General features: G+C 50.9%; 1 protein-coding gene across 13 annotated transcripts in view; it reads left to right on the top strand.

The window, feature by feature from the left end:
- The window catches only part of PAX2 (paired box 2), an 89,846-nt gene extending 73,641 nt beyond the window's left edge, over nt 1-16,205 (top strand). For 6 of the 13 annotated variants that reach the window (XM_084772216.1, XM_084772211.1, XM_084772220.1 and 3 more), the window contains 3 exons: nt 11,099-11,200; nt 13,362-13,448; nt 13,940-16,205. In XM_084772216.1, the coding sequence (XP_084628342.1) occupies nt 11,099-11,200; nt 13,362-13,448; nt 13,940-14,061 (311 nt within the window). In that variant the 3' untranslated portion in view covers nt 14,062-16,205. Of the gene's footprint in view, nt 1-11,098; nt 11,201-13,361; nt 13,449-13,920 lie in introns of all 13 variants that reach the window. The other 7 variants (XM_084772218.1, XM_084772217.1, XM_084772223.1 and 4 more) reach the window with 3 other exon arrangements.
- The last annotated feature ends 1,933 nt before the right edge of the window (nt 16,206-18,138 follow it).

The raw sequence follows: 18,138 nt of genomic DNA, 5'->3' as shown, positions 1-18,138 counted from the left end.
ATTCCTCTCAGAGACCCCACCCGACAGGATCTCACTCTGTAACCCAGGCTGTCCTCCAGCTCATAACAACCCAACTCCTGGGTGCTTCGATTAAGAAGGGTGATTGTAGCCTCTCGGGATCTGCAAGGCCATGCTTTTACAGCCTTGGATGTGCCAAGGCTCTCCACAAGTCCTCCCCAGCCTGCCCTCCTTCCTAGGAGGCATACCCTAAGGAAGGGGTCTTAAGGAAGCTGGCTGGGAAGGCCTTGGGCCGACCTGAGAAGCCAGACCTTATTGATATTCCTGCCACCTCCTGGCACTAGAGGCTGATTTCAAACTTCACCAGCCACTTGATACAGCTGTTCCACAAGGTCAGGACTGAGGGGAGACAGGAGCCTGGACTATTGTGTGGAGGGGAGAGTAGGAGCCAGTGGGCCAGGACACAGCTAATCACATCGCAGGCAAGGCTGGCTGCGGCGGGCTAGGGCTCAGCCGGATAGCCTCCCCAGCCATCTTCCTGCAGGCAAGCAAGGCAAGACACGGATTCTCAGGGTAGGGTTTGGAAGTTCTGCCGAGATTTTAATTTCACTGCATCACAACTCAGCAAGCTGCCAAGTCAAAGCTGGTTATTTAAATTTATCACCCACTCTCCCCTCCACCGCTGGGTTGCTCGAGCTCGGCTGCCTCTCTTTGCTCCAGCCCACTGCTCTAGGCTGCCGGTCTGGAACAGAGCCGACTCTCAACTAAGTGATAAGGAAAATGGGACCCGCTAGATGGGAGACGGGGCCAGGGGCACTCTGGCCTCTGGCTTCCTTAGGGTGGTCGATTAAAGCTATCTTTAACTGTCTCTCTTCTCTTCAAAGAAGCCCACAGGGGAATAGCCCTTAACCCTTATGTATTCCACAGACCTTCTGGTCTGGGACTCTACAGAGAGGCTTCTGCTCCAGCCACATGCTGAAGTTTCCTGTCAGAAGCAACAGGAGCCCTTTTCCCCCCCACGGCTTCCTCTCTGGCCTTGGCCCAGGCTGCAGCAACATGAGAGCCTGCAGAGACCCTGAAAGTGACGTTAATCTGAGATGGTGCTGAAGGGAGTCCATGCTCGCGTGTCCGTGTCCCCAGAGTAGCTGCATAGAGCGGGCTTCACTGGCCTCTAGTGGGCATCACTACAGAGCACCAGGAGAGCCTTGCGCAAAGGCAGCTCTCACCCTCGGTATGACCAGAGGCATGGCATTGCCACTCGGGAAACAAGGGCCTGAGCTTGACACAACACAGCTGGGTAAAATACAATGGCAGGGCAGTTAATGCACAGCCCCAGCTCACTCTGGAGCCAGTAGGAGTCAGAGCAGGGTGTGAGACCCTGTGGGTTTCATACCAAGGTAAAACCCTAGTGCAGGAATGCTGAGGCACCCACACAGGGTGTGTCATCTTGGACCCAAGAGAAATAGAGACAATACTGTCCAGGAACTGGAGAGCCCCGGGCTCTGTGAGCAAGGGAGATAAAGGAGGGGGGCACATGTCACCACGAGAAACAGAGACGTGAAAGCCCACATGTAGACCTAAGTCCGAGTTCATGTCATAAGAGTCACAGGACTCTTAACGACCAAGCCAGAACTTACACAGTGTTTTGTGTAGGGCAGCGGTTCACTCTGGTGCCAGCAGGACTGATGTGAAACATTCTCTGTAAAGATGTCTCACGATCCAAGATGCAAAGGACTCCCATTGAGAGAAACAAAACAAAAACCATTGATGATGAGCTCACCATGAAAAAATTTCCACACTTCACGTGACTATGAGCCATCAAGAGGGAAGTTAGCAGGGGGACAGTTAACACCCCCAACGACTAGCTATCATGGAACATCCCGAGTGAAGATGAATAGGGAAAGGATCCAAAAGAAAGGCTGGTTTCTATTTTAGCCCAGATCTGGACCTAGGAGCCCTTCCCCCAGTGCTAAGCCAATTGTCAGATAACAGAGACCCCGAAGGTCACTGAATGAAAGGGAAGAGGAAGCAAGCTTATTTCTTGCCTATCCAAATTCAGAGTCCTCTCCGTAGAGAATCTTGCTTTTATTTTGGATAATATTGAACGTGAGAGATTTCAAGCCCAGGACAGGCTCTCCTCCCTTGTATGTGCCTGGGTATGCTGCAAGAAAAGCTTTGAGGAAGCTATGACTCAGGCCCAGAAATGATCTGGGAAAAGGGGGGGGACGACCCAAGAGGGGAGAACCCATGTCAGACAGAGGAGAGAGAAACTGTCAACTTTGAACAGAAGTGGGAAGGTTGGACAGACCAGGTTCGGAGCTTTAAAAAAAGGGGGTGGGGGTGGGGGGTGGGGGATGGGGGAAGGTTGACCCCAGAGCCCTGGGAGCCAGGGGAAGCAATGCTGGTACAAACTCAAACGCAGCTCAGTGGCTTGCACAGATTGTTCACATCTCCAATGGACAGCAAAGTGAACCTTTGGCAGATAGTGGTGTGGACCCTGGGAAACCTCCTTCCCCTCCTCAAAAGAGTCCTGAGCACCTCCAGGGACCTCCCCTTTCCTGTAGTTAACAACCCCCTTCCAATGGAAGCGCATTTCCCCCATAAAATAAACACATAACCCTTGGCCAGCCCCTTAGGGGTAAGAGAAGGCAGTAAAAGCTCAGAAGTGTTTCCAAAGGAGGCTGGGAGTCTCTTGCTCTTGTCTGTTGCCTCAAAGCCCCTGATTAGCTGGAGGAATTCAGGGCGCAGACATCAGAGTTTCCCTTCAACCTTGAAAAAAAGAGGGTGAGGACAACTTCAGACTAAGGCGAGTCACAGAGCCAGTTCCTGTGACCACCGAGCCAAGCCAGAGGGCGTCTCCTCTCCTCTACACCTCTGTTTAGCCTGAGACGGACCAAGGCAGAGAGGTGAGGCTTCCTTGAGCTATCTCTGAGGCCTCTAGCTACATCCCTAAGGACCAGAGCCCCAGACCTCACTGTGATTTAATTATGGAAGCATTTCCATAGCAATGAGACATTGACAGATATGCGGGTGCCCTGGGCCAGCAGCTTAGGGAGGCATCCGATGGGACTCTTCCTTTTTTTTTTTTTTTTTTTTTTAATCCAGTGTACCTTTAGAGGGGGAGGATGTTAAAAAGAAGAGATGGTAACCCACCTGGGGCTGAGAGGCAGGCCGGCTTAGAGTAGAACTGAGGCTGAACCTTTCTAACACAGACCCATGTCTGTTCCTATTAGCTATCCCAGGAACGATGGGCTAGCCTCCCCAGGAGTGGGGCCACACAGGAAGTCATAGGGAAGATGACAAGCCCAAATTTGGTCCACATCATAGGAGTTTTTAGCACTTCCTTTTATCTCTTCTATCCATGAAACAAAGCCAAGATGCTAGGCCTGTCAAAGGAACCATGCTTTTCCCTCGTCATGTGCTCTCCCTATCTCATTTATTAGTAAGGGAGACAGGCCCATCGGAATGTGGATCAAGACATCTCCACAAATCTATGGTCTTTATTTTAAGTGCATACAGTACCCAACTCAGGCTAAAGAGAGATGCCTGGGCAAACACCCTGTTTTCACAGTGAGGGAGATAGGAAGAGCCTTTTCATGGTGCTACCAGATATTACTTAGAGATGCTTAGGATAGGCCAAAGAGGGGCCCCTCAACACTTAGCTTGTTTACTCTGCTCTTTGGCATTTCCGAAGAAGAGATTGCCCAAGGAGAATGCTGCTTGACACAGCATTTCCCAAATGACCAGAATTCTTGAAAAGTGGAGCTCTAAGGAATGCCATAGGTATGGCTCAGAAATGTCTCCATAGCCTTAAAGCCACCAAGGCAAGACTTGAAACCTGTTACTCAAAAAACCAGCTATGTACAAGGTGACAGACAGGAAGACCCTCCTTAGCTGTCGCCTCAGGACAGATAAACCAATGCTTCTTTAACCCCTAGCTTTGCAGCTTTGCGAGGCAGCACCGCCACTATTGTCACTTCTGAGAGGGCTTTGCTGCCTTCAGCTTGGAATCCTCTGCTCTCCTCCCCAGCGGGCGACTGGGCTGTGGGGCAGAGGAGGAAATCCAGTGCTGGCTCCAAGAACAGGCTAATGCTCCCGCAGCTTAAGCGGCTGGGTTTTCCTTGGGATTAGGGTTTCACTTACACGGAGTGCCTGAAAAACCGCTGCGCTTTCAGAAGGATTAGAGCTGACAACTCAGCGCTCTCCGAGAACAAAATAAAGCCAGAGAGGACCTAGGAGACCCAGAGTATCAGGAGACTGTGCAAACAGGCTTACCCCCTGCCCACCCAACATGCGGCCCAACCTCCAGAACCTACTGGGCTTTGCTCTGCATTTGTAGTCAGAGAAAACAGCACTGAGAAACAAACTGAGAAAAGGAACTGGAGTTTTCTCTTCCCGGGTCCCCAGTTTCTACCTCTGTAAATGAGCCAAGTTTCCTTCCCGCTCCTTGAAAGAGCGATTCTCACCAGCGCTCCTTAGCCTTCTCTCAGGTTGAGGCTGCAGTACCATCCATGGCCCAGCAGACTTAGAGGAAATGCCTTCCTATGGGCCCCTGTGCTGCAGTGCACAGCCCTTAAAGGGCCTCGTGTGAAGGGAGAAGGCGGAAATAGCCTGACTGGCTGTATCAAGATGTGTGTGGTTCAAGGGTCAGACCTCACTGAGCCAATACAGATCTACAATCTCTGCCCAGGACACCCTGGGACAAAGGTCCAGCTGTCAGAGGACAGGCACTCATCTGGAACAGCCACCCTGAGCTGTGAGCACAGCCCCCTCTGCTGGAGCCTAGGGCTGAGTGACAGTGGCCCAGGTGTTGTCCTCCCACAGGCACCTGTGTTCTAGAAGGCAAACCTTGGGAGAATCTGGGAATCTTAGGTATAAAACCAAAATGAAACATATAGAACACTACTTTCCTCTCTTGAAAGCATCGTTTAAGATTCAAAGACCAATGCTTTAATGTATTACATATAGCTTGTAAGTGCCAAGATAAAATACATTTAGGCAGCAATTAAAAAGTCGGTGACTGTGTTCTTATATGCATTTTAAGTGTTTGTGCCAGATGTAAGCACAGACCACTAGCTAGCCTTGAAGACCTCATTTTCGTTACCTTATGAGAGGCAGACAAACTTGAGGATAGGATAGTAAAACAAGAGTTATGTTTTCTGGCCTTAGGGTCCTCCACAGTGTCAAATAGATAACAAAAAAAAATGCTCATTTTCAGAGAAAGATGCCAAGAAAAAGCATCTCTAAACTCTTTGGCTATAAGTTCTGCTGTATAAATCTGTGTCTAATAAGCCTAGTTGCCAAAGCCATCACTAGCAGCAATTTCTGCTTCCTGAAGGCTTCCCTCTTACGATTCCCTTGGTCTTCTGAATGCTGACATTGGCCTGGACTTGAGATAAATCTGATGATGCTTTACGTTTTGCTGTCTCTTATACAGTTTAATTAATGTTATTTGAGTAGTTGTAAACAGAACAGTTTCTTATACCAAAAAAAAAAAAAACCCCAGAGGTTTCCTTGTTTGTTTTATAAGCATAGCTTATTCATTTTCGAATCATGAAAACGTTTGAGAATACAATTTTTAAAATGTACCTTCTACTCAGAAAAGAGGTGTGTATAATAACACTTATGTATAGCTTTCTATGGGTCCCGTGAAATATATTTGTGGTGTCTTATCAAATCAATGATTCCCAATCTAAAAATCCCCCACTGCACAAAAAGTGAGGCAAGCTGAAAAAACACAGAAACGGATAGTTTTAAGCCAGCTGTGGTGGCATATACCTTTAATCCCAGCGCTAGGGACGTCAAAACAGGTGGATCTCTGAGTTAGAAGCCGGCCTGGTCTACAGAGTTCCAGGCCAGCCAGGGCTACACAGAGAAACCCTGTCTCAAACCAAACAAAAAACAACAAAATTTTAAAAAGAAAAAAAGAAACAGCTAGTCTAAGATGTTCTCCTATAAAGCAGATTAAGTTAGCATGACTCCAAATAACTGTTTTTAGGCCTGTCATATTTGGGGATATTACCCCAGTATCAATACCCTGGTCTATCCACTCTGCAGTCCAGGTTCCTCTGTCAATTAGCTGTGAAATTCTGACTGTAATCTTTAGTTCCTGAAAAATCAGGAATTAAAAATAGATCAACTGATGGAGCTGACAAAAGAATTGAAGGAGATAGCACACCTAAGTAGCGACAGCCAATGCCTCGCACATGGCAGTTGTTCGGTGAATTCTAGACAGACTGGGAGCAAAGAGATTGCTGACCCAACACCCGACAATGTGGCGTGCATGATCTGACGACTTAAAATTTCCGATTTCTTTGCAAAGTCTGGCACTTTGCTTCTGTCCATACTTGGAAGACAGGCTGCACTTAAAAATTCTCCCAAACAGTTGATTTGCTCTGGCCCATTTGCTAAGGAATGCCTGACGAAAGTGCACTGCCTGATTCAGACAGAGCGACTGCTGCAAAAATTGGCTCTGGAGTCTTCAGGGACTCCTGCAGTTGAACTGCGAAGACATCCTCATCAAGTGCAGTACGTCTAACACTTCTGGGTCCTTTAAGACTCTCCACTACTCCTGTTTCTCAGAGATGCTTTTGTGTTAGAACACTCTCCAAGGAGACGGAGACTCCACCCCATAGAGTTTTACTACAGACCTTCTATGCACTTGCTCACTCCTTGTGTCCCCCTTTTTTTTTCTCTCCGTCTCATCTTAACAGTAATGTGGTGGTATGAGGTTTTGCTTGTTGAAAAACTTGCTTTCCTTTTCGTTGGCTCTTTTGGGGGAGTATCTGGGTCCATGTTGCCATTAAAGGCAGTGTGGCATGGACACCGCTTCTAATGTTGGTGCTATCATTTCCTGGCCGCGTAGTCACAGGAGAGTCATTATGTCTCTGTGTCTCCATCGTTTTACCTTTAAAACAAGGGTATGGTCATCCAGAAGACTCATCTTTCAAAGCTCCGTAACCTCAGAAAGCAAGTAGGCAGCATGAAATGCTCACTCTCTCATAGCAACGTTGAGTTTTTATCCACTTTGATTGCTGGTACCATTTTTATGTTACTGGCATTGTCAGTGAGCAAAGCAAATGTTTTACTGCTTCCTGTCTTCCATGGGATGGCACATATTTTATAACTGGTGTACTCTGCTGTGAAGCGGCTTTTCTCCTGTTTCTGGGATTCTGCTGGTTTGTGTCAAGGAGACGGCTGTGCCATCTTACAGGGTCACCCCACCCCCATCTGCCCATCTCTCTGTAGTATTGCAGCACCCGGTGCTCTGTCAATTCTTCCATTTCCCATTGATATTCTCCCACTAAAGGAGGCTTGCTCAAAGAATGCTGCTGGGCAAATGGTATGACAGTCTTGGTAATTTGAAAACTTCCTGCATCGTATGCTTTCTATTATTGACAATGGTGTTCCAGGAGAATATATGGCTCTAGCAAGACTTTGGTCAATTTCCCCCTGCTTTTCAGGTGTCAGCTGGGTACTAATGAAGTCATTGCGCTTGCTTTGTATGCAGTGGCTTGTTGACTCAGAGGTCCTGAATAGGTACCTCTTTGTGGTGACACTGTTACAGAGCAAAGCACAGAGATATGACACAAACTAGAATTTTTGAATGTTTTTTCCTCATTGAGGGCCTCTCCTCCCACATTTTCAAAATTGCTATCTGCAGATACAGATTTTTTTTAAATAAAAAAAATAGAATTTGGAAATATGCCTTCCAATCAACTGTTCCAGAGAGTGGCTCTCAGCAGGCAAAGCCTCCTACCAGCTGAAAGTTGAACATGCCATTTTGCAGGCAAGATAGCTGTGGGGATAAACTTTGCAAGAGGACTGCCCCTAAGTTAGGTGGAGACAGCTTCTGAACCACCCACCCTTTCTTTGTCTCTCCTGCACATAGCAGGGCTTTTTTGGTGAATATCTTCCATTATGGGGAATTTGTATTTAACTAGTTGCAAGAAGGACAACAGTGAAGATCAAGTGAAAATGCACTCGTTTTATTTGTTATTAATAAAGAGGCATGGTATCCAGCATGAAAAAAAAAAAGAGGGAGATCAGAGGTAGGGGACAAAGCAGAAGAGAGCTGCCCTCTGCTCCCTGTATGCTTTGTAAGTGTTACGATCACGGGGCCTGGAGGAATTGAGTTCTATGTCTCTCTAGCTTCAAAACCTCTATATCCCCCATAATCCTCCTCTCTCCTAGGTCATCTTTGACCAATAAATGCCAAAGTATTCATTTCTCTCTAGAAACTGATAGGTATTTTCTCTCGCTGTGTACTTTGGGGCCTCTCCACTGAGAGATGGTCAGGAGATGTGTACAGCTTTTTATTGGCGGTAGAAGTCAATACAAGGAAACGCAAAGGGAACACAAGCAAGTTGTGGTGGCACACATCTGCACGCATGAATCTGAGGCAGGGAGGATCACAGTTCTGAGGCAAGCCTGGGCTAGCTATAAGACTGTCTCAAGACAAAACAAAATTGAACAAGAAGCAAGTGCAGATTCATTCCCTGCCTAGGATTCAGAACTGACCTCCTCTCTGTTAGTTCTTCTCTGTCTAGCAAATTTCAGGAAGTGTAAGGCATTAGCTGCTCTCAACAGGTATAGAAGAAACTCATTCTGCTGCATGGTAAAGCAGAGTCACAAGAGATGAATCTCTCACTGAAAAATCTCTGTATGTAAAAATTCCACTGTTGTTTCTATTTATTTTTTCAATTTTTTTGAACTTTTATTTTTATGTATATGGGTGATTTGCCTGCATGTGTGTCTGCGCACCACATGCCTGGGACCAAAAAAGGACAGAAGAGGGTATCAGAACCCTTGGGACTAGAGTTGAAGATCATTGTGAGTTGTCATGTAGCTGCTGGGAATCAAACCTGTGTCTTTTGGGAGAACAGCCAGTGCTCTTAACCACGAGCCATCTCCCCAGGCCCATTTCAATGGATTTTTAAGGAAAAAGATTCGAGCCCATTTGGTCCTGGTTTTGCTTCTCTGTAGTAGAATCAACACATATGAAACAATTAGAAAGCCGTTATAATCCATCAGGAATAGGCTGTGAATGTAATGAGGGGGATTATAAGAACTTATCAACAAGTAATTATTGAGAGCCTACTGTGTTCTCAGCTATGGGGGGCAGATCAGAGCGTAGGCCCTGCCCTTGAGTGAGTTACGGTCAGTTTGCAAGTGAAAACCTTAGCACGAAGCAATAGATAATGTATTTTGCAAAATAATGATATATAATGAGATAGTCAGTCATGGGACACAGATGGCATGGAAACTTGGAAGAAACTTCCTTGGTGAGTAGAAGGCTGAGAATGTGGAGGCTTGAACTGGAAGAAAACTATGAGTAAGAAAGAAGGAAAGGTCACCTCAAAGCACAGTCATTTTACATCACGAGATGAAAACAAACCTAACCAGAAGTGAGAATCAGAGCCAAGGGCGGGAGGTGGGGGTGGGGGTGGGGGTGGGGGGAGGGGTGTGTGGAGGGGGTGGGGGTGAGTACCTGGGGGGGTTGGAGTATCTGGAGAGTTTCCATTCAAACTGTAGCCTCCAGGGATTCAACGGCAGTGTTTACAAGGAGGTGGCACTGTGAAAGCAATGTTTCAGAAGGGCTAGCAGCCACAGTTTAGGTTGGTAAGGGGGAGGAACGTGGAGGCAGGAATACAAGCAAAGAAAAGCCACTGAAGCAAGCCAAAGGGAGATACTTGGGAGTCGAACTATAAATTTGACAGAGGAAATAGAAATGGGAATAAGAGAAATGGCTGCGGAGAACCGACTGCGTGTCAGAAAGGGTCAGGGAAGAAGGCTGTGTCTGGGGCTCGAAGTTCTAGGTGTTTCTTCAAAAGGGCCGGGAAACTGATGGAGGAGAAGGTGGATCTGACTTTATTCCTATTGAGCTTGAGGTGACAGTGGGTCAGCTAGCGAGGAGGTTCAGGAAGTGGCCAGAAATGGAACAGCCGGAGCTGTAGCCCAAGTGTCGATAGGGATGAGAAAACACATTGGGCCTGAGGGATGAAGTAGGTGATGTCGTCAGGTGGACAGTGGAGAAGGAAGATGCTATGGAATAGTCATGGAAAAGTCCATGGACCAGGACCAGGACCCAACTAAGAAAAAGAAAGTGAACTAGGGGAGGTGTACATAGTACTGTGACTTCCTCCAGCCACACCTTGCCTTCTCAGGGTCGGACAGAGGCGTGAGGAGCAGAGTGACACTATGGGGGGGTGGGTGAGGAAGACAAGGGGGATCTGCGGCAGATACATGGGCCCCTGAAAAGGATAGGCTCTAGTGTATGGGTGTGGGGGGGGGGGAGAGATAAGAATAAATACTGTCCACAAAGACTGGGCTATGCTAGGGGTTGTCCCCTTTGCAGAAACGGATGCACAGACAAGGAAGGGAAGCCAGTCACATGCAGCTATGTTATCTCTGGGAGGAAGTATCTCTCTAATATTAGTCCATTTCACTGCTCCTGGCAAGGAGAGCCCCATCTCCTACTCTCTAGGCTCTAGGGAATCGAGGCTTCCAGCAAGGCTGCTCATAGGGGGAGCAAATTTTGCTTGTTGGAACTTGATCTGATGCGCAGGCCCTCAAAGTTCCCAATTCACTTTGGAGAGGTCTTCTATCACCGAAACGATAGGATCACAGCAAAACGGCCGTCCGGTTTAGTCCCCTGTCCTCCAGACCTGCCGAGCCCAGCATCTACAGCTCCATTTAGAATAGAGAACCCGCCCTTGTAGAGGTGCTAGTGGGATGTCTTCAAAGCCTGAAGGAAAGATAGCTGTGAGGGAAGAGGAGAGGTAGTCAGGATGATAGAGGCCCCACTAGAGCAATCACAGCTGACTACGGAGAAAGTAAAACCGGGCCACCTCCGCCCATCACTGTCTGCACTGGGAATCGCAGAGACACAGAGGCAGACACACATGTATGCACAGATACATAACGAGTGACATAAACGAGAGGCACGCACACAGACATTTGGACCCATTTTCAGGCACTCGGGGGGGTGGGGGGGGGCACAGTTGCACAGCTGCACCTCTCCTTCAGATGCACAACTACTTCCTCTCTGAGACTGTCCCTCTCCCTAGAGCATCCAGGTGTGAGCTGAGGCAGGCCCCTCTCTTCCAGGCCTCACCCCTTCCCCTTTGTGTTTTTCCAGGTCGTGATATGGCGAGCACCACTCTACCTGGTTACCCCCCTCACGTGCCCCCTACTGGCCAGGGAAGCTACCCTACCTCCACCCTGGCAGGAATGGTGCCTGGTAGGTGACAGCGCTGTAGACCATCGTCTGTGGCGGGGATAGGGTAACTAAATTGTGGGTGAGCTACTAAAGGGCCTACAGTCTGAGGCCAGGTATGGGAAGAGAACCAGGAAACCATTGTCATGCAAAACACTGTCCTTCTAGCCCTCTTTCTTTTTAGAGGCCACAGTTGGCATTTTAGAAGCAATACAAGGAGGAAACTTACAGAAATGCTCCCTTGTGAACACAGCTTTAGGTTATGCCCCCCCCCCCTTCCTCAGCACCCACCTATCCAAGCTCGTGCCCAACCCAGCTCTAGCTGACACTGCTTGGAAGAGCCTGCCCTGGTTACCATGGAAACTTGGAACCAAGGACCATTTTCAGGGGCATGGCAGTCATTCAGACAAAGCCACACTGGTCCACACCAAAGCCGAGGAGGAAACCACTGTGGAAAATCAACCCCAGTTCAGAGAGAGAAGGAGACTAGTCTCAAAGTGGAGTGGAGGACCGGAGGGAACCAGAGAGACCTTGGTTTCAGAGAGACATAGCTGGAATACCTCTCCTCTTCAGAGGATGCGGGCCCTCTGTGCTACCCTGGGACTCTAGTGCAGCCTTTAGCTGAGAGGCACTGGACTTGGCTTTGGAGTTAAGGAGGCAGAGGCTGTACTTAGGGCCTGGTGGCTGCTAGTTCCACTCTTCACCCCAAATGCCAGCGGCTTAAGGTCAAAGAGAGTTGAAGTTCCTATCTGCAGAAATACCAAAACCTCTTGTCTTAAACTGGCCAAGACTCTCCCAGCCTGCAATCCGCTGCCTCCTGAGCCCTGGGCTCAAGTGTTTCTCAAGTTCAGCTCTCACTGGTCGAGGGAGAGAAGGATGGGTAGGAAGGGGGATTGGCCTCAGCCATCATGGAACTGCCCTGAGGAAGCAGAGATGGGGTTGAGAAACTGGGGGTTCCACTGCAGTCAGAGAATGGGGGTTGTGTGGAGTTGGAGATGTAGATGAAGGGGTTCCTGCTCAGACTCGGGAGAAGGCAAGGAGTCTTTGGAGGATGATCCTAGCAGTGAGCAGGTAGAGGCTGGAGGAGGTCTTATGGAGGTGGGGGTGAGGAAAGAGTGGGGGAGGTGGGGGTGGGGGAGCCTACAGGGAGGTGGGGATGTGGGGAGCCGCAGAGAGCTCATGGTGGCAAGGGGGGAGTCGTTAAACAGAATCTAGTGCTGATGAGGAAATTACACTTGTTTCATTAGCGATGGGGAAGGAGATAGCTCAGTTCCTCTTGGTCACAGTTGAGCTCAGAAGCTCATTATCCTGCTGCACGCATGCTTTCCCTCCTCGTCAATAAACAGGCTTTCCAGTGGCTGCATCCCCCACCCCCACCCAGCGCCTTCTTGGAGTGGGGCCCCTTCTCCTCTACTTAACCCGCGGTTAGGGATCACTGTAAACAGTTTGGGGTCATCACACAGGAGAAAGGGCGAGGGGGAAACCCATAGGCCTGGCCTTTCTCCTCCCGGAGGGAGGGAGGCAGCTGCCGAAGGCTCCCAACCCACCATGCCCTCCACTACTCACTGCTGGGGGGTGGGGGGGGGGACTGCGGGCAGTCCACTAGATTCCTGCAGTTCCCTTCCCCAGTTGCTATAGCCCCGGTACTGAACCTCGGGAGGGAAAAGTGGGAGGAGGTATTTCCCAGGAGCACTCCACCACTACCACCTGCCTAGCTTTGGCACGGCGCTGAGATGCCATTCCTAGGACTTTCTGGGACAAAGTGTCCCGAGGGCCTTCCTTCACCACCTTCCCCCGCCCTTCCCTCTTTCGCGCTGTGGAGTTCCTATAAAGCAAGTGTCCACTGTAAGCACCCACTTACGTGGGAACAGCCAGACCAAGGCTAAACCCTTCCTGGGTGGCCAGCAGTGCTTCTCAGGGTAGCCCAGGCACAAACCTGCCCACAGGACCCTCCGTACCTAGCTGTGCAGGGGTATGGCTACTTCTTGCCTATAGTGGCCTGTCCCCACTCAGAGAGCGGAAAGCGTGGACTGCGCCCCCCTCGCCCCCCTCCCGCCCCGCGACCTGCCTCATCAGGAGCCCTTGCCCTGCTTGCAACATCTGAGACGAACTAGTGGGGACAGGGCAAAAGAGACCAACTGGGCACGCTGAGCGCCTCTAATTCCAGTTCCCCGCCCTCCCACAGGGAGCGAGTTCTCAGGCAACCCCTACAGCCATCCCCAGTACACCGCCTACAACGAGGCTTGGAGATTCAGCAACCCCGCCTTACTAAGTGAGTACGCCACCTGGCTGGCGGGCGGCTCAGCGGGTCGTCTGCCCGGCCCGCCAGAATCCGGCGCTCAGGCTGTTTCGGGACACAGATCCCACTCTGGACCACCCCAACTCTGGGTACCCGGATGGGTCAGGGAGACAGACTCATTAGACCAGCGCTGGGACCTGGGGATCCTTCCAGGTCGCCTGTGCCTCCTGCCTCTCCCCTCCCCTGCCTCTCAGTCATAGGAAAGCTCTTGGCCACAGTAGCCAACGGACCCCTCGGCGGGTCCGCAGTTGGGTGTCATCTGTCCTCTCCTCTCCCGCCCTGTGAACGCGCAGCACTCTTGAGTATCTGGCCTCAGGGCCAAGCCACAGTCCTCCAGTCCTGATCCCGCTGGACCCGGGGAGGGCTTTTCTTTGCTTTTCTTTCCTTTTTTGTTCTCCTGTTTGTCCTCTCACCCAGCCCATTCTTCTCCTGTGTTAACTTCCAGGTTCCCCTTATTATTATAGTGCCGCCCCCCGGGGCTCCGCCCCTGCCGCTGCTGCCGCTGCCTATGACCGCCACTAGTTACCGCGGGGACCACATCAAGCTTCAGGCAGACAGCTTCGGCCTCCACATCGTCCCCGTCTGACCGCCCACCCCAGAGGGAGGCAGGACCGAAGCGTCGCGCTGCCTCTCGGCCACCGTCCCAGTTCCACTCCCACCTGGAGACACACACCCCCTCCCTCAGCCCATCTCTTCACCCGGCCGATGCTGGACAGGACGGGTGGAGGCGCGGGTGGAACCCTCAGGCCCCAGCCGGCCCGCCGCCCTTCCCCGCCTGCCTGGACCAGGCGCCGCCCGGAAGCCCGCCCGCCTCTGGCCCGCGCGCGCCGGACACGTTTCTGTGACACACAATCAGCGTGGCCCACCCGGGGGCAGCCCGCTTCGTACGTCCAGGCGCTAGGAGGCTTCGCTGGAGAAGCTGAGCAAGGGAACCTAAGGAAAGGACCTTGTGCTGAAGGAGGAGTGGCTGGCGGAACCACCCGCCCCACCCCCCTGTGCCTGCCAGGCTGACCCCGCCTTCTGTCTGCGCCCAGCCGCAGACGGTGGTGCGGGATCAAGAGGGTCTGACTCAAGAGGGACAGCGTTTCAGCGTTTTCTAAGGCTGGTACCCAAGGCGAGCAGACGCCAACTGAGCTCGTCCACCTGAACTGCCTAGTTCCCTAAGGCCTGGGATCTCCTACAGTGACTCCACTCTCGGCCCCGCCTTGCCCCTACCTCAGCGCCTCTTCCACCTGCTGGCCTCTTCACTTTCCCCTCCTGCGCATCCTTTACTCCTTCCAAGACTCCTGGTGTTTGGTCCCAAGCGCGCAGCCACATCGGGGCCACCGCGGGAACAGTTTACCCCGGCTGCGGCTGCGAGCACTGATCTTTCCCAAGAGTTATTTGTGGCCCCTGCCCGGACCCCAGACTCCCAATCTGCGGGCGGTAGGAGCCAGGTGTGAACTGACAACCAAGCTGTCCCGAAGTGAACCCCCGAGGCTGTTCACCCCACTCCCCGCAACCCCAGCCTTCCCTTGGGCAGGAGCTGAACAGAGCCGGGGGAGGGTGCGGGGGGGGGGGGAGGGGAGTCTACATTTATTTAATACGATGGTCTTTGCAAAAATGAACACAACAAAACCTAACAGGCTGCTTTGTAAGAAAGATGGTGTGTGTGGTGTGGAGGCGAACCTCTCTCTGTACATATCCCCTCCCCTCTGCCCCGCCCCGCCGGGTGCCGTAGAGTCCCTGTCCCCCATCCACCCTGCCTGTAGATACACCCTGCTGTCCGTGCTGTGAGAGTCGCCGCTCGCTGGGGGGGGGGGGGGGGACACAGCTACATGCCCACTAAAGCACAGCACGTCCTGGGGGAGGGGGGCATTTTTTACGTTACAAAAAAAAATTATGAAAGAAATCTCTATGCAAAATGACGAACATGGTCCCATGGACACCTCTCGCCTCTGTTTCGTTGGCTGTTTCTCTGTAATTCTGTGTTTTTGCTCTCACCTCCCTGCATCTCTCCCTGTTCATCTCCCTTCTGTCTGCTGCTCTCCCCTGCTGTGTGTCTTTCTCTGCTTCACTTGTCTCTGTCTTTGTCCGACCCTCCTGCCCTAGGCCTCCAAGGCTACATCAAAGGTGGCAGAGCCAGCCTCCTCGGCTGGCCCCTAGTGGCCGCGCCCCACGTGCCCGGCCAGGCCACCCTGCCCCGCCCCACCCTGTAGTTGCTCTCTCGGTAGCGGCGATGCTCCCTGCATGTCTCCTCAACCGTGGATCGTGACGACTCGAAATAACAGAAACAAAGTAAATAAAAGTGAAAAATAAATAAATAAATAAATAAAAATCCTTGAACAAATCCGAAAAGGCTTGGAGTCCTAGCCCAGATTGCTCGTCCCTTCGAGCCTTTTTATTTGAAAAGGAAAGAGAGAAAAGAGAACAGTCTAAGGGATCTGCCGGTGCCAGTCGGGCTCCAGTGGCTGGAGCTGGATGGCGAGGGCACCAAGGTCCCAACTCCAAGGCTTGGCCTGATCCCAGTCCTGTGTGGGTTTGGCTGCGTCCCTGGAGTGCGGAATCCAGGATCAGGCCTAGCCTTCAAAAGGTCTTCCGCAGCTCTGGTCTCCTCTGCCGCCACTGTCAACGTGTCGGTTCGTTTTGATTTTTTTTCCTTCTTCTTTTTTAATTTCTTTCCTTTCTTCTTTTCTTTCTTTTTTGTGCACATAATAAATAAATATAATAATAATAAAATTTTGTATGTCATTCCCCATGTCTCCAGGTTTGTCTCTCCCTGCCTCTGGGATAGGCCTGTCCTCGCCCTGGTGGACCCTCAATAACTCTGTCAAAGATCCAGTTCCATTTCTAATTCGACCTCCTCCAAATTCCAAGACTCCCCTGGGCTGCAGCTGAACTCTGACCCTTCCTTCAGCATTCCCCCTCCTCCACCTACCCAGCCCTTACACTAAGGAGTTTTGGCTTTCTAGAACTCCATAGTTACTTTGACAGTGCCCTTCCCTACTACGTCTGCTTTGCATTATTGCTAATGCCCTGCAACCATACCTAAGGGTGCAAGTTTCCAGAATGAGCAACGTCTAAGGCCCTGTCCTCGTGGGAGCGGGTAGGCCTGCAGTCCTGTCTTCTCTGTGTTCCTCAAGTGGGCTCAGCTGCTCATTGGCACAGCCGCAATTTTGTGTCATGTCCTTTAAGAGACCACAGAGGCTGCGAGGTTCTGCTTTCAGTATTTTATTCCTAGACCCTAAGAGCCAGCTGGTGGTACCTCGTGGGCCACCTGAGTGTTGCAGAGTCCGACCCAGGACTTGTCAATCAGCTACAGACTAGCTAGGGTCTGAGTGCACCCAGAGAGGAAAAGTTGAGGTGCCCTGGGCAAAAGGAGAATGTGAGTGAGTGGGTCAGCCGCTTCCTGCATATAAACAGATTTTTACTCTTCTGTGTGTCCTAGAGAGGTGAAGGATTTATGTATCTGTCCTTGTTTCTGTTTCTGCTTCAAGAAAGATGTCTTGTTTGTTCGCGATTGTCCTACTGTATTGGAGAAACCTAGAAATGCCCCGTGTCCCCAACTTTTCAGCACCCTGTCAGCTCTAACCCTTTTCCTTCTTGACAACACAGCCTTGCCTTACCAGCTTTCCTGTAGCTAAACTTTCTTCTCAGCCACTGCCCATTTGAAAGTCCCTAATCTTCCAGGATTAGCTGTAGGGCTGCCAGAAGACTAAAGAATGACCTCCCCACCCCTTCCAGGCTGGGGCAGTGCCTTCCAGACAACCCACCCACCCACCCCACCCCACTCCCTGGCAAGCATGCCAAGACCTTGGGCCAGAGCAGTTTATCCACAACCACATCATCACACCCATCTCTTGTGCCATCAGAGAGATACACAGCAAACCATCAACCTCTTCTCTCTCCCGCCTCACCTGCGTCCCTTCCGGGTACCCTGCCCAAGAACTAGCAATCCTACTTTACGCTGCCTGATGCGTCCCCTCTTGGCCTCCAGCCTCCTGAAAGAACGTCCCGCAAACTCTTTGGCCATACTAACACATCTGTAAAAGAATTGTGGAAGTTCACTCCCATTTAAGCATATCTACTTACTTACACTTCCTATAAAGGTACTAGTGCGTTATGAACAAAATTGGAAAATATTTTTGAGCCCCTTGGAATATATGCACTCCACGTTAGAGTGCCTACTCAGAGCTTCCAAACACTCAGCGCAGAGCTCCTGGTGATCATCTGATGCACAATGAGAGGATTCCTGAAAGCCAACAGTACACTGGGTTGGATCAAGCTCAGTGGGCTTGTCGGGATGCCCTGCCTAGCCAGATGTTAACAGGTACCTGGCCTTGGATGGATGTCTGCTCTTGCCTGCCCATCATCGAACTGAAAGCCAGAGACATTTTCATGGCCACCCTCAGAATCTCTTATTTACTTCTGGTCCCACTGACAGAGACAGCAGAGGTCATATTATTTACAGTGGCTGTTTCCAGGCAGAACTTCCACATTGTGCCCTTCTGGCTTCATTGTTTGATCAGCCTGAAAGCCCCCAAACATGCTCTGGAGTCTCTGGCAGCTGCTTAGTCTAACTGCAGCCCCATTCACCTATCAAACACCAAGAGGATCTGGTCTCCAGCTTCAGTTTGCTTTCCCCAGAATTCCGTCTGCTAGCCCTTTCCCGTCTCATTGGCCC

This window comes from Acomys minous, assembly GCF_964271855.1.
Source record: "Acomys minous genome assembly, chromosome: 2".
NCBI lineage: Eukaryota > Metazoa > Chordata > Mammalia > Rodentia > Muridae > Acomys > Acomys minous.
This window is presented reverse-complemented; position numbering and strand designations above follow the sequence as displayed.